Source organism: Rana temporaria, chromosome 8, assembly GCF_905171775.1.
Source record: "Rana temporaria chromosome 8, aRanTem1.1, whole genome shotgun sequence".
Taxonomy (NCBI): domain Eukaryota; kingdom Metazoa; phylum Chordata; class Amphibia; order Anura; family Ranidae; genus Rana; species Rana temporaria.
The window spans coordinates 138,144,986-138,158,882 of NC_053496.1; the positions used below are offsets into that span (position 1 = coordinate 138,144,986).

The 13,897-nt window shown below is 46.4% G+C and overlaps 1 protein-coding gene across 1 annotated transcript in view; it reads right to left on the bottom strand.

Annotated features, from left to right (window-relative positions):
* The window catches only part of ECHS1 (enoyl-CoA hydratase, short chain 1), a 28,199-nt gene extending 26,858 nt beyond the window's left edge, over window positions 1–1,341 (bottom strand). Inside the window, exon 1 of the mRNA XM_040320765.1 lies at window positions 1,222–1,341. Coding sequence (XP_040176699.1) covers window positions 1,222–1,321 — 100 coding nt within the window. The 5' untranslated portion in view covers window positions 1,322–1,341. The remainder of the gene's footprint in view (window positions 1–1,221) is intronic.
* Between the last annotated feature and the right edge of the window lie 12,556 nt (window positions 1,342–13,897).

The window sequence follows — 13,897 nt, forward strand, 5'->3', positions numbered from 1 at the left end:
GCATGATCGACACACACGGAGCTGCAGCTCAGCTGCCCCCATAGCAAGCTGCTTGCTGTGGGGGCACTCAACAGGAGGGAGGGGCCAGGAGGGACCCAAGAAGAGGAGGATCTGAGCCGCAGAATAACTGCACAGAACAGGTATGACATGTTATTTAAAAAAAAAGGGGGGGGGTTGACTTTACAGTCACTTTAAAGGGAGGTTCACCCTAAAAACGACTCTTATTACACTGGCCCCCCACATTACAATACGATTATGCCTATTATGTTTTTTTTTATGCTGTACATACCTTGGTACAGCTAATTCACCCGTGGCTTCCGGGTTGCGAGTCCCGCGGGAGTGGGCGTTCCTAACATGCTGGTGATTGACGTTTTGACAAAAAACGAGCTCCCCCCCGTCGCGTAAGCCGCATCACGATTGCCGAAAGGAGCCGAACGGCGATGCGCAGGCGCAGTATAGCGCCTCGCACTGACAGAGGGAGAGGAGAGCCGATTAGCCGCATCTCCTCACAGCAATTATTGCCCACAAGTGCCAGCATTCATTTGCCAATAGTGATGGCAGTCAGTGCTGGCTATCACTGCTGCCTATCAATGCCACCTATCAGCGCAGCCTCACCAGCGCCCATCAGTGAAGGAGAAAAATGGCTTATTTGCAAAATTTACTGACAAACTAAGAAAAACTTAGTAGCATGAATTGTCATTCAAAGTGCGACAGCGCTGGAAAATGGCTTGGCATCAACTACCCTTTCAGTAAAATACTTTCTAAGATTAGTATTAAACTTCCCTCCAGTTAGTTTGAGGTCAGGTACCCCCTGTGCTGGTAAACGCTCTCTGCATGGCACCCAGATCAAACCAACCCGTGTGAATGAGGCCAAACAATCAACAATATTTCTCCCCGGCTAACCGATTTAGTTTGATTGAATCCCACTGAAATGTTGTCAGGAAGAAACTTATAGCTATACAACTGTTTGCAAATTCAATCACACATCGATCAGATAAAAAAAAAAAAAAGTGTGTGTGTTGTGCTGTATTGAGCTGTGCCGTCACATACCTCTGCTCGCTCCCTACACACTACATGAACATACAGTACAGGGGGCTTCTATGGACACACTGCAGTCTGTTATCACGTGACCCTCCATGTGGAGCACACACTGTAGTATATCCTGCCTACTGTCACAGCTGCAAGTCCGCATACAAACACTCTCCCACCCCCGCAATATACCAGAGCTGTAGCCCCGAGAAAGCCCATGGCGGATCGGAAATACAGCTGACAGCCGAGTGATCCCCCTGCACAGCGTAGCCATGTTGTCCTCGTCACGCATGCGCACAGCGAGCGCCCTTGTAATTCCTGGGACTCGCTCCTCCAAGCAAGGACGGAGCCAATAGCGCATGCGCACACTGTACTGAGCTTTGAAGCTGTTTAACTTTGCTTCTACTTCGTTTGTAAACAACAAATAACTTGGCTTCTACTGCGGTATTCACATTATAAATGCTGTTTTTATATTTCTGGGATTGGACAATGAGAGAAAACTGTAGCTCGTAAAAAAAATAAAAGTAAAAGCTCCGAATACAGAAACTGGTGGGATAATGTGAGGTGATATTGGTTAACCACTTCAGACCCCCTTAATGACCCTGCCATTTTTTTGTGATACTGTACTACGTTACGTTAAAGCAGAGCTCCACCCAAAAATGGAACTTCCGCTTTTCGGAACCCTCCTGCCTCCGGGGTCACATTTGGCACCTTTCAGGGGGGAGGGGGGTGCAGATACCTGCCCTTCCTTCTTCCTCTCGCTGCCTTCTGGGACCTATGTGTGTCCCAGAAGACGACGGGGCCAGTCAGAAAGTGACGTGCGACTCAGGCGGTGAAGCCTGAAGGCTCCGCTGCCGGTGGTGACTACAGCTGATTGTAAATTCCAATGTTCGGCGGCTTTCGCCGTCTCTGTACTGTGCAAGCGCTACACATGCACAGTATCGGGCGAGCAATATTCGTCAGGGAGCATTTCTCGTCAGAACACCGGTTTCCCTTAGCTACTATGGAGGCGCCTGCACCCGAACCGATGGATGGATCAGCCTCGGGGGGCCGACATCGCGGGCTCTCTGGTCAGGTAAGTGTCCTTATTAACCACTTCAATACCGGACATTTTCACCCCTTTGCTGCCCAGACCAATTTTTAGTTTTCAGTGCTGTCGCAATTTGAATGACAATTGCACGGTCATGCAACACTGTACCCAATTTTTTCCCACAAATAGAGCTTTCTTTGGTGGTATTTGATCACCTCTGTGATTTAATTTTTTTTTGCGCTATAAACAAAAGAAGAGCGACAATTTTGAAAAAAACACAATATTTTTAACTTTTTGCTATAATAGATATCACAATTTTAAAAAAATATATATAGTAAAAAAATCGCAATAAGCGTATATTGATTGGTTTGCGCAAAAGGGGGATAGATTTATGGCATTTTTTTTATTTCTTTTTTTACTAGAAATGGCGGCGATCTGTGATTTTTATTGTGACTTGCGACATTGCAACGGACATATCGGACACTTTTGACACATTTTTGGGACCATTCACATTTATACAGCGATCAGTGCTATAAAAATGCATTGATTACTGAGTAAATGTCACTGGCAGGGAAGGGGTTAACACTAGCGGGCGATGAAGGGGTAAATGTGTGTCCTAGGGAGTGATTCTAACTGTGGGGGGAGGGGACTGACTGCAGGAGGTGACCGATCGGTGTCCCTATGTACAAGGGACACAGCATCGGTCTCCTCTCCCTGACAGGACGTGGATCTCTGTGTTTACACACACAGATCTACGTCCTTGGCTGTGTAACTGCCGATCGCGGGTGCTCGGCGCACATTGCAGCTGCCAGGCACGCACATTGGCACCCGAGTGATGCGGCGTGTACCCCCTAGTGGCCGAGACGCACGAGGATGTCATATGACGGCTGCCCAGGATGGCAGAGCCACCTTGCGGCCGTCATTTTATTATACGCGGGTAATGAAGTGGTTAAAAATCAGCAGCTACAGTGTTTGTAGCTGCTTAAAGTGGTTGTAAACCCCCCCAAAAAAAAAAAAAAAAACTGCAAGACAAAGGTATAATAAACTTGTATGCATAGCATACTAGCTCATTATGTATTACTTACCTCAGATCGAAGCCCCCGCAGCCATCCTCAATCCCCCTCTCCGGCGGCTAACATCTCTCCGGGGTTACTTCTGGGTATCGCGGCTACAGCACTGTGTTTGGCCGGAGCCGTGATGACGTCACACATGCGCGCGGGAGCCGCCGGTAATGGCAGTGTGCATGTGCCGATGATATCGGCACATGCAGGGGACAGGGGATATCTCCTAAACTGTGCAGATTTATGAGATATCCTGGGTAGCTACAGGTAAGCCTTAATATAGGCATACTTGTAGTAGCATAAAGTGGTTGTAAAGTAGGGTTGTCCCGATACCGATACTAGTATCGGTATTGGGACCGATACAGAGCATTTGCGCGAGTACTTGTACTCGCGCAAATGCTCCCGATGCTTCCCCGATACTTTTTTTTTTATGTGGCCGGAGAGGAGTCAGTGTCTGGGAAGGCAGGAGAGGGCGGGGGGAGTGCAGGCGGAGTTTGGCTGTAGAGGGGGGTGTCGGGCCGGTGCTTTCGCGACTGATGAGAACAGCGTGCGGCATGGCGGTGACAGGGAGGCAGTGACACACAGGCTGAAGCTTGGCTTTACGGGGGGGGGGGGGGTCCGTCGTCACACCCGGGACCCAGCTGCGGCTCTGACGAATCAGTCACAGCCGAGATTCGTCAGAGCAGCGGCTGGGTCCCGGGTGTGACGACGGACCCCCCCGCAAAGCCAGGCTTCAGCCTGTGTGTCACTGCCTCCCTGTCACAGCCATGCCGCCCGCTGGTCATCTGAGCAGCCTACAGCATTACGGGTGTGAAGTGGGGGGGGGGTCTGTATTGTAGGAGGGGGGGTGTGTCTTTATTGTAGGGGGCTGTCTATTGTAGGGGGGGATCTGTATTGTAGGGGGAGGGGGGTCTGCACTGTAGGGGGAGGGGTCTGTGTAACATGTCAGCAGCTGAATGTCCCTACACTCACCTTGGTACACCCTGCACTCCGCTGCAGTAAGCAGCACCAGACATCTTGTTACACCCAGCCTGAGCTATATGGGCTGGGTGTAACAAGATGTCTGCTGCTGCTTGCTGCAGCGGAGTGCAGGGTGTACCAAGATGGGCGTTGCAGCATTTATTTTTATTTTTTTAAACTCAGTGTCATTTTTTGCAGCATTTCAGTGCCAGCCACCTGTCAGTGCAATCAGTGCCCACAAGTGCTACCTATCAGTGCAATTAGTGCCATCTATCATTGCCCACAAGTGCCACCTAATAGTGCCCACAAGTGCCACCTATCAGTGCAATTAGTGCCATCTATCGGTGCCCACAAGTGCCACCTATCAGTGCCAGCCACCTATTAGTGCCCATCAGCGCCAGTCACCAGTCAGTGCTCATAAGTGCCGCCTATCAGTGCCAGCCACCTGTCAGTGCCACCTATCCCCATCTGTCAAACTGCCACATGACATTGAAAAAAAAGTATCGGTATTCGGTATCGGCGAGTACTTGGAAAAAAAGTATTGGTACTTGTACTTGGTCTTAAAAAAGTGGTATCGGGACAACCCTATTGTAAAGGGTTTACAACCACTTTAACAGAGAAGCACACAGGCAAATTTAGGTGCTGTCCAGGGCCAGATTAAGAACATCATGGGCCTGGTGCTGAGGATTTTGGCGGGCCCTTTATAAATAAATAAAAATGCAAACATTTTTTGTTATAACAAATTAAATTAAAGAGAGAGGGAGGATGAGAGAGAGAGAGAGAGAGAGAGAGAGAGAGAGAGAGCGAGCACGAAAGGGGATGAGAGAGAGGTGAGGGGTAAGGGAGGGAGCATGTGAGAGAAAGGGGGGATGAGAGAGAGAGAGGATGCGCATGAGAATGTGTGGAAATGACATGAACGCAGCCCGGCCAAGGCAAGTGACCAAAGGCACAGAACCCAGAAGGAAGACCAGGTGAAGATGGAAGCGCCCGGGCCCTGCCAGATTGATCACAGCACAGCACTGGAGGGCTCAGTCTGACAATTTAAGTGTACCCTAATGTGATAATATGCTGTGCATATTGTGGCATAACCTACCTCAGGGCCTCTAAAAAGTAGTAATGTTAGCAAAGTTTACTACCGCTTTAATATCACAGGAGCCTCTCATGGGGCCCCCTACTGACCCAGTGGCCCTTGGACAGTGCCTAAGTGCACAGTTGCCAACATTTCAAAAATATTTTCAGGGACACTTTTTTTACAAGTGCTATATTTAGAGTAGCTGAGATCCCCTATGTTCCTCTATACATCATAGTAGTAATCACAAAATGTAATGAGTACAAATAATGGGCAGAACAAATATGAGGACTGAGATTTCCTTTAGTTGAACAAACAAAAGTTTGCCCATTCTAGAGCTGGTAACATTGAGGATATTCAGTATAATTTTAAAGAACTGTTTTTGTGGGTAAGATGCATAGGGGAGGAGTATGGATGGTATAAAAGTGGGAAGTATGTGCAGGTGAGGGAGAGGAATGTGGAGAATCCAACAGTGGGCATTATGTACAGGAGAGGAGTGCAAAGGGTATGGCAGAAGGCACTATGTACAGGAGAGGAGTGTGAAGGGTATGACAGTGGGCAGTATGCACAGCAGAGGAGTGTGGAGGGTATGCCAGTGGGCAGTATGTACAGAAGAGGAGTGTGGGGGGTATAACAGAGGGTAGTATGTACAGGGGAGGAGTGTGGGGGGTATAACAGTGAGTAGTATGTACAGGAGAGGAGTGTGGAGGGTATGATGGGGGGGTGGTATGTACAGGAGAGGAATGTGGAGAGAAATATACAGGCATACCCCGCTTTAAGTACACTCACTTTACATACACTCGCGAGTAAGGACATACCTGCGAGTGTATGTAAAGTGCCTTACAAGTACTGTAGGGACATTTTGCAGCCGCAGTAGAAGGAGCTGAAGCTCAGAGAGAATACCCCACCCTGTTCCAGTGTGCCCCTGACACCCCCACTACAGCCCCTGAGACCTCAACTACAGCTCTTGACACCCCCACTACAGTCCCTGACCCCCCACTACACCCTAGAAGTGAAAAAGGGTATTGTTTCACTTTAAGTACATTTTCGTTTTACATACATGCTCTGGTCCCGTTGTGTACTTAAAAGTGGGGTATGCCTGTAGTTGGCAGTATGTACAGGAGAGGAATTTGGAGGGTAAGGTTGGGTTACAGGGGAGGAGTGTGGAGGGTATAACAGTGGGCAGTATGTACAGGAGAGGAGTGTGGAGGGTATCACAGTGGGCGGTATGTACAGGAGAGGAGTGTGGATGGTATGATAGTGGGCAGTATGCATAGGAGAGGAGTGTGGAAGGTATGATGGGGGCAGTATGTACAGGAGAGGAGTGTGGAGGGTATCACAGTGAGTGGTATGTACAGGAGAGGAGTGTGGAGGGTATCACAGTGGGTGGTATGTACAGAAGAGGAGTGTGGATGGTATGATAGTGGGCAGTATGCACAGGAGAAGAATAGGGAGGGTATGACAGCCGGTACTATTTACAAAAGAGGCGTTTATGAATGTGGGCAGTATGTACAGGAGAGGAGTGTGGACGGTGTGATACTGAGCAGTATGTACATTAAATGAGTGTGGAGGGTAAGACAGTGAGCAGTATGTACAGAAGAAGAGTGGGGAGGATATGACAGTGGGCAATATGTACAGAAATGTGGAGGCTATGACAGTGGGCACTATGTATACGAGAAAAGTGTAGAGGGTATGACAGTGGGCACAATGTATAGGAGAGGAGTGTGGAGGGTATGATAGTCAGCAGTATGTACAGGAGAGAAGTGTGGAGGGTATGACAGTGGGCAATATGTACAGGAGAGAAGTGTGGAGAGTAGGACAGTAAGCAGTATGTACAGGAGAGGAGTGTGGAGGGTATGACGGTGGGCACTATGTATAGGAGAGGAGTGTGGAGGGTATGATAGTCAGCAGTATGTACAGGAGAGAAGTGTGGAGGGTATGACAGTGGGCAATATGTACAGGAGAGAAGTGTGGAGGGTATGACAGTGAGCAGTATGTACAGGAGAGGAGTGTGGAGGGTACGACAGTGGGCACTATGTACAGGAGAGAAGTGTATGACAGCAGGCACTATTTACAGGAGAGGAGGGTGTAGGGTATGACAGTGGGCACTATGTATAGGAGAGAAGTGTGGAGAGTATGACAGTGGGTACAGGTGAGGAGGATGAAGAAATCTGGGAAGGAAAAATTTAAAGGTTTGTGGAAGGATGTTTAGGGACTGCGTAGTGGTTAAGCGGGTCATACATGGATTGAAATTAAGCTAATTGAGCAGAGACCAGCCATAGCCGATCTATGTATGGGCTAGCTGGTTTTACACAAGTCAACCTATTAACTGACTAGAGTACAACCAGCCTGTCAGGTTTTTCCAATCAGTGCTGCCAGCTATAGTTAGCAACACTGATCATTGTATTCACAGGCAGAACACAAAAACACTGCAGGAGTGATTCCCCCATCCACAGGTCAGCAGGTGAGAGGGTGTGTGGGGACAGGCTGGGGAGAGATACCAGTCAGTGGCTGGTGAGGCACTGGCTAGTATCAGAGCCAAATACACACAGGTTAAATATGCCACGATCGTTAGAGCAAGAGCAATAATTCTAGTACTAGAGCTCCTCTTTAACTCTAAACATGTAACCTGTAAAAAAAATTTAAGCATTGCTTAGTATACCAAAAAAATCATGCTAACTTTAGTGGATTTTTTTAATGAATGAAACAGTTTCTTTAAAAAAAAACCAGTGTGTAACATAAAAAGTTGCAAAGACCACCATTTTATTCCATAGGGTGTCTTCTAAAACAATATATATAATGTTTGAGGGTTCTGAGTAATTTTCTAGCAAAATCAAATGATGATTTTTACATGTAGGAGAGAAGTGTCATGCCGCGTAAACACGATCATTTTTCAGGTTGTAAAAAACTTTGGGCTAGATTCATTAAGCAGATACGGTGGCGTATCTCCAGATACGGCGCCGTAATTTCAAATCTGCGCCGTCGTATCTTTACGCTGATTCTCAAAGGCAGATACGTTCAAAAAATAGGCCTTCTCCGCCGACGTATTGTGTGCAATTTTACGCTGGCCGCTAGGGGCGCTTCCGTTGTTTTCGGCGTAGAATATGCAAATGACCTAGATACGCAGATTCACAAACGTACGTACGCCCGGCGCAATTTAGTTACGTCGTTTACGTTAGGCTTTTTCGGCGTAAGGTTACCCCTGCTATTAGGAGGCGCAGCCAATGTTAAGTATGGACGTCGTTCCCGCTTCGAATTTTGAATTTTTTACGTCGTTTGCGTAAGTCGTTCGCGAATAGGACTGGACGTAATTTACATTCTCGTCGAAACCAATACGTCGTTGCGGCATACTTGGGAGCAATGCACACTGGGATATGTACATGGACGGCGCATGCGCGGTTCGTAAAAAACGTCAATCACGTCAGGTCATCACACATTAACATAAAACACGCCCCCTCATCCACATTTGAATTACGCGCTTACGCCGGCCCCATTTACGCTACGCCGCCGTAACTTAGAAGGCAAGTGCTTTGTGAATACAGCACTTGCCTCTCTAACTTACGGCGGCGTAGCGTAAATACGATACGCTGCGCCGCCGTAACTATGCGCGCCCCTACCTGAATCTAGCCCTTTGTTTTTCAGGCTCTAGAAAAAACAATGTTTTTTTCAACTTCATCATTAAAACGACCTTGCCTACACACGATCGTTTAACAAAAATGCTCTAGCAAAGCGCGGTGACGTACAACACGTACAACGGCACTATAAAGGGGAAGTTCCATTCAGATGACGCCACCATTTGGGCTGCTTTAGCTGATTTCGTCTTAGTAAAAAATGATTCGCACTTTTCTGTCTGTTACAGCGTGATGAATGTGATTACTCCATTGCAAACGAGCGCTCCCGTGTTATAACTTGTTTCTGAGCATGCGTGGGTTTTTCACGTCGTTAAAGCCCACACACGATCATTTTTTTACAACCCGAAAAACGAAATAGTTTAAAACGTTGTGAAAAAAAAAAGCATGTTCGAAAAAAAATTGGCCCGTTTTTCAGAACCCGAAAAATGCTCTGAAGCCCACACACGATCATTTTTAAAAAAACGTTGTTTATTACTACCCGAAAAATGATTGTGTGTACGCAGCATCAGAATTGGCCTGGGTTGCAAGGAGTTAATTACCATAAGTAATATACAAATAATTATTATAAGCACTGTGAGCTAGGGTGACCAGACATCCCCGGTTTCAGGAGACAGTCCCCTGATTGAGGACACTGTCCCCAGACTTGTCCCCAGATTGGATTTGAACAGGGGCTGTGGCTATTTCAAAGACAGTCAGTGCAGAATTAAAAAATAAATTGGAATTACCTAGTAGCTTAGGGGTGTATTTTTTTCCATTATCTGTGCCCCTTTCTGATGATCATGTGCTGGTCAGAATGGAGTGAATATTTATTCAGTTTCGCGTGCATGCCCATTCATCTCCGCTCGCATGTTCTTCTGCCTTGGCTCAAGTCCCGACCAGCCGCTTGCCTGTTTATCTCCTTGCCTTCCCTGGCAGAGTGATCTTCCTCCGCTCCCCACCCAGTAGTAGCCAGGGCCGGAGAGTAAGACTTGACAGGCTGTGAGGGGGGCGCTGATTGCCGCCATTACTAGTTAAAAAAAAATGTCACCGGATTTCATTTTAAAAATCTGGTCACCTTACTGTGAGCTCATCCTCTCAGTCTGCTGCAGAGTGTCAGTTTGTATTTAAATTGTCCCTGCCGCTCTGTATGTAGCTACTGACAGGCTGCGCAAGCAGCCACGTATCTCCGAAACCGTAAAGGATAGCAGCCCCATATTTTAACCAGTGGTGGGGTAGGTCTTCGTCAACCTACCTCCCAAATCTGGGGTCTCTGTGACCCCTGGTCGCTGACCTACAACCAGGGCTGGACTGGGACAAAAATTTGGCCCTGGACTTCATCCAGACTGGCCCACTTTGACAGGTCTCTCCCACAGCGGCCGGACAACTCCCGAACCCCCCCCGGCCACCCAAGCCACCTCTCCCCCTTCACTAGCCACTAGCCGCTTTACTTTATTAGAGTAGAACGGCTGGTACTGGTACTGGTATAGGCAGTACCAGTGGGGAAGCTAGACATTATTTCTCCCGGGGCAAAGAATCAGTTTGCCCCCCCCCCCCTCATGGGACAAGATTAGGCAGAAGTGAGAAACTCCCAGGCCGCTGTCACTGAAGCCGGCCCACTGAGCCATCGGCCCACCGGGAAACTCGCTGTAGCCCCAATGGCCAGTCCATCTCTGCCTACAACCCTCGAAATTGAGCTTTCTTCTTCTTTTTTTTTTGGCAAATAGGCCTATCTTGAGGAAGGGGCCTGGAGCTGCAGCTCCAATAGCCCCTATGTTAATCCGGCCCTGGGCAGAGGACATGGGGTTTTGTAATTGTGTAAGAAATATGGCAAAATACGACTCTGAACAACAAAATCCACAAAGCATATTTAATATGAAACACCCACCAATATTTGGGATAAAAAGTTTGGCTCTTTAGCAATTTACTGTAAAGCACACCATCTGTTTAACAAAGGTTGAACACATCCACACAATATAAGGCTATATACCATACCAAAAATACCGTTTTAGAAATGTATTACTTTCCTCATTTATGTCTGTCATTTATACTTTTAGGAATTTGTAACAAATATTTGTTTCTGTATTATTGCAATGCTTCATGTGTCTTTAGATTTGCTAATTGTGAGTTTATGAATATTAAATATTTGTAATATATAGGTTGAGCACAAAAAGATTATGTGATGACAACCTAATTACAGATCATGTGATGGCAACCTAATTACAGGCCTTACGGATTGGCAACGGCACTGAAAAGTACAATAAAATATACCTTGGCTATGTAAGAGAATATTAAAATTATGTGAGATTTGAATACATGTCCCTTGAGACTGCTGTAATATCTGCAGTGGTTATCTTTATTCACCTTTCAACTGTTAACATACATATCAAATGATCACCCTATCAGTACAAATGATGTGCTATGATGTGGGACGCTGGTGTCGATAATGACAATTTTTTTACCTGGCTTTAAAATTTGGTTGCATTAACTGACCAGGTGGTCCCCCTTTTTTCTGCAGCAATGGTTTACATACAATGTTTCATTTCTCCAGCTAAATTCTGCATATCTTTCACCATTTCATACATATAAGACTCAGGTGCAAGGAAAACAAAGCAAAGTAAACTTCCCTCTAATGTTTGTACCTATAGGTAAGCCTAATAAGGCTTACCTATAGGTACCGTAAATATCTCTGTTTAAAAGATATTTACTGTATACTACGCGGATTACATAATCGGCGCATGCGCTCTGAAGGAATGGCCGGCCGCCAGTGCCGTTTCTTCAGAGCACTGTGCCGTGGCCCCAGCCAGTCACAGAGCCTGATGCCTTGTACACACGATCGGTTTTCCCAGCGGTATAAAAGCCTGCAGGGAAAACTGAGAACTTTCTCTGCAGCTTTTTCCCCCCTACACACAGACGGTTTTCCTGGCAGGAAAACTGCCATGAGAGCTTTGGTCGGGAATCCCGGCCGTGTGTATGCTCCATCGTAGTGTTTTTTCCATAGGAAAACTGCCGGGAAAAAGGCCGCGGGAATCCCGGCAGTAAAAAAAAAACATGTTCTAATTTTACCTGCCGGGACTACCGGCGGTTTTCCTGACGGGAAAACTGCCATGGAGCATACACACGGCCGGTTTTCCCGGCCAATAGCTTTCATGGCAGTTTTCCAGATGGGAAAACTGGTCCTGTGTATGAGGCATGAGGCTATGGACCCAGAAAGGAAAACGAGCGAAGATGGATACGCTCTCCAGTGGGGAAGACGTGGGCTTCGTTTGCAGGTAAGTGTCACAAAATGTGCTAGTTTGCTATGCAGAAAACAGCAGAGTTTACTTCCTCTTTAAGCCTGACTGAAAATAGGTCATGTGATCTTTAAAGCCAAAGTCTGTGCATTTTTTAAATGGTATCTCAGGGTTAAACGATGCTGGGTACCATTCAAACCAGAAGAGGATATATTGTAAGTCCAGGGTATTGTTGACCCACCCTCTGAAAAGGGTGTACCTCGACATCTTTCACCTTCAGAAATTGTTGTAGTAGGTGAGGTTAAAAGATGAGAAGACAGATCCCGATGCCTTTGACGTGCACAGTAGTAGCTGCAACGCCATTTTTATTACTGCATCATAACAAAGATATATACAGTAAGACCTGATTTCAATTCAGAACAGGGGTGACTTGCACGCACACATATAAATGTGCAGGGGAATAAAAGTGTATCCTAAATATATTTTTCAGTGTGTTTGAGATCATGCCTGAGGCCGGGACGGATTCATACCTATGCAAATTGAATTCACGCTTCCCCTGCATTCAATTCGCATAACAGGAGAATGTGACTGGCTCTCTATGGAGCCGGTTCACATATCTCCACAGTGGGTCCGGTGCAGTGTGGCGGAAAAACGTGTGCCTTTTTTGGTGTGTTTCAGGTTCGATTTCAGGCCAAAATTCGGGCTGAAATCGGACCTGAACCGGTGAACCATCACACAACGGACCCCTGCTGTGAGCCGCATGCGGGGACAGTGTGAACCCGGCCTCGATGTATACAGGTATCTTAAAGGCATTGTACACGTCCTAATGTTTTAGTTTTACTAGATATTAGTGTATTTATATTCCATGTATTGTTTGTTTGCTTCACCTTCTAATTATAGGCTCAGGTGTTCTGGCTACAGTTTGTGGTGTCATGGCTGATCCATTCTCAACCATCCTATGTACGTGTATTGCTGCAGCTAGCTGGTTCTTGTGTTCCAAGTTGCACAGCATCTAGATGAATGACTTGTCAACCCCCAACCCCCCCCCCCCTTTTGTTGCATCACCAATGTGGAAGTGCTAATGTGATGAAACACTGCATGTGTGAACCAATCTGTATATCTGTGAATGCTCTACCCTCTACCTGTTTGTGTATGTGTCAGATCTGATTATAGTGTAGCTTTCATCTGCACTCAACTGATAGAACCAGGGATTGTGGGACATTTAACTTATTCACAGGAAGTGTCAAGTCTCACACTACAGAGGTCATGCATTAAACCTAGGCAGTGTCTTTCTGCATGCCTCATGTTTTGACACAAATGTAAACTGCTGGAACAGGAATGTGAAGATTTACTTTACTATTGTCTATGCCTACACGGCAACAGATTACACTAAAATCACACATCTTATGCAGGTGAAAAACACAAGTGGCAGCTAGGAATGTTTACCATGCATTTAAGTAAATTGTTTTTATGAATCTGTTGGGTGTTGGATGTTTCTTACCTGGAGGTCTTTGTCTGTTGCAGGCTGACAATGCTTGCAACAATAAAAAGCAACACTGTTAGCCTACCATGTTCATTTTTTAAGTTGTCTGATAGCATCCATAGTTGGCTGACAACGATGCTGCTAATTGCAAGGCAGTGGCTTATCTTTGTCAGCATGCAGCAGAAAGTGTTGTTACTGGCAGGATCTCCAGGTAGATAAAACTTTGCAACAGATTTGCAAAAAATAAATAGCTTAAGTAAACTGTATGCAGTAAGACACAATGGTTTATATAAACGTATAAAATAGAGCTTTCCATACCAATGACTGCTTTTTGAAGTGATCATGGGTCTCACCTCACTTCATGGTTTAGTTAATCAGGCCCATAGGGTTATTAAATATTATTTGTGTGCATTACGCATGGCAG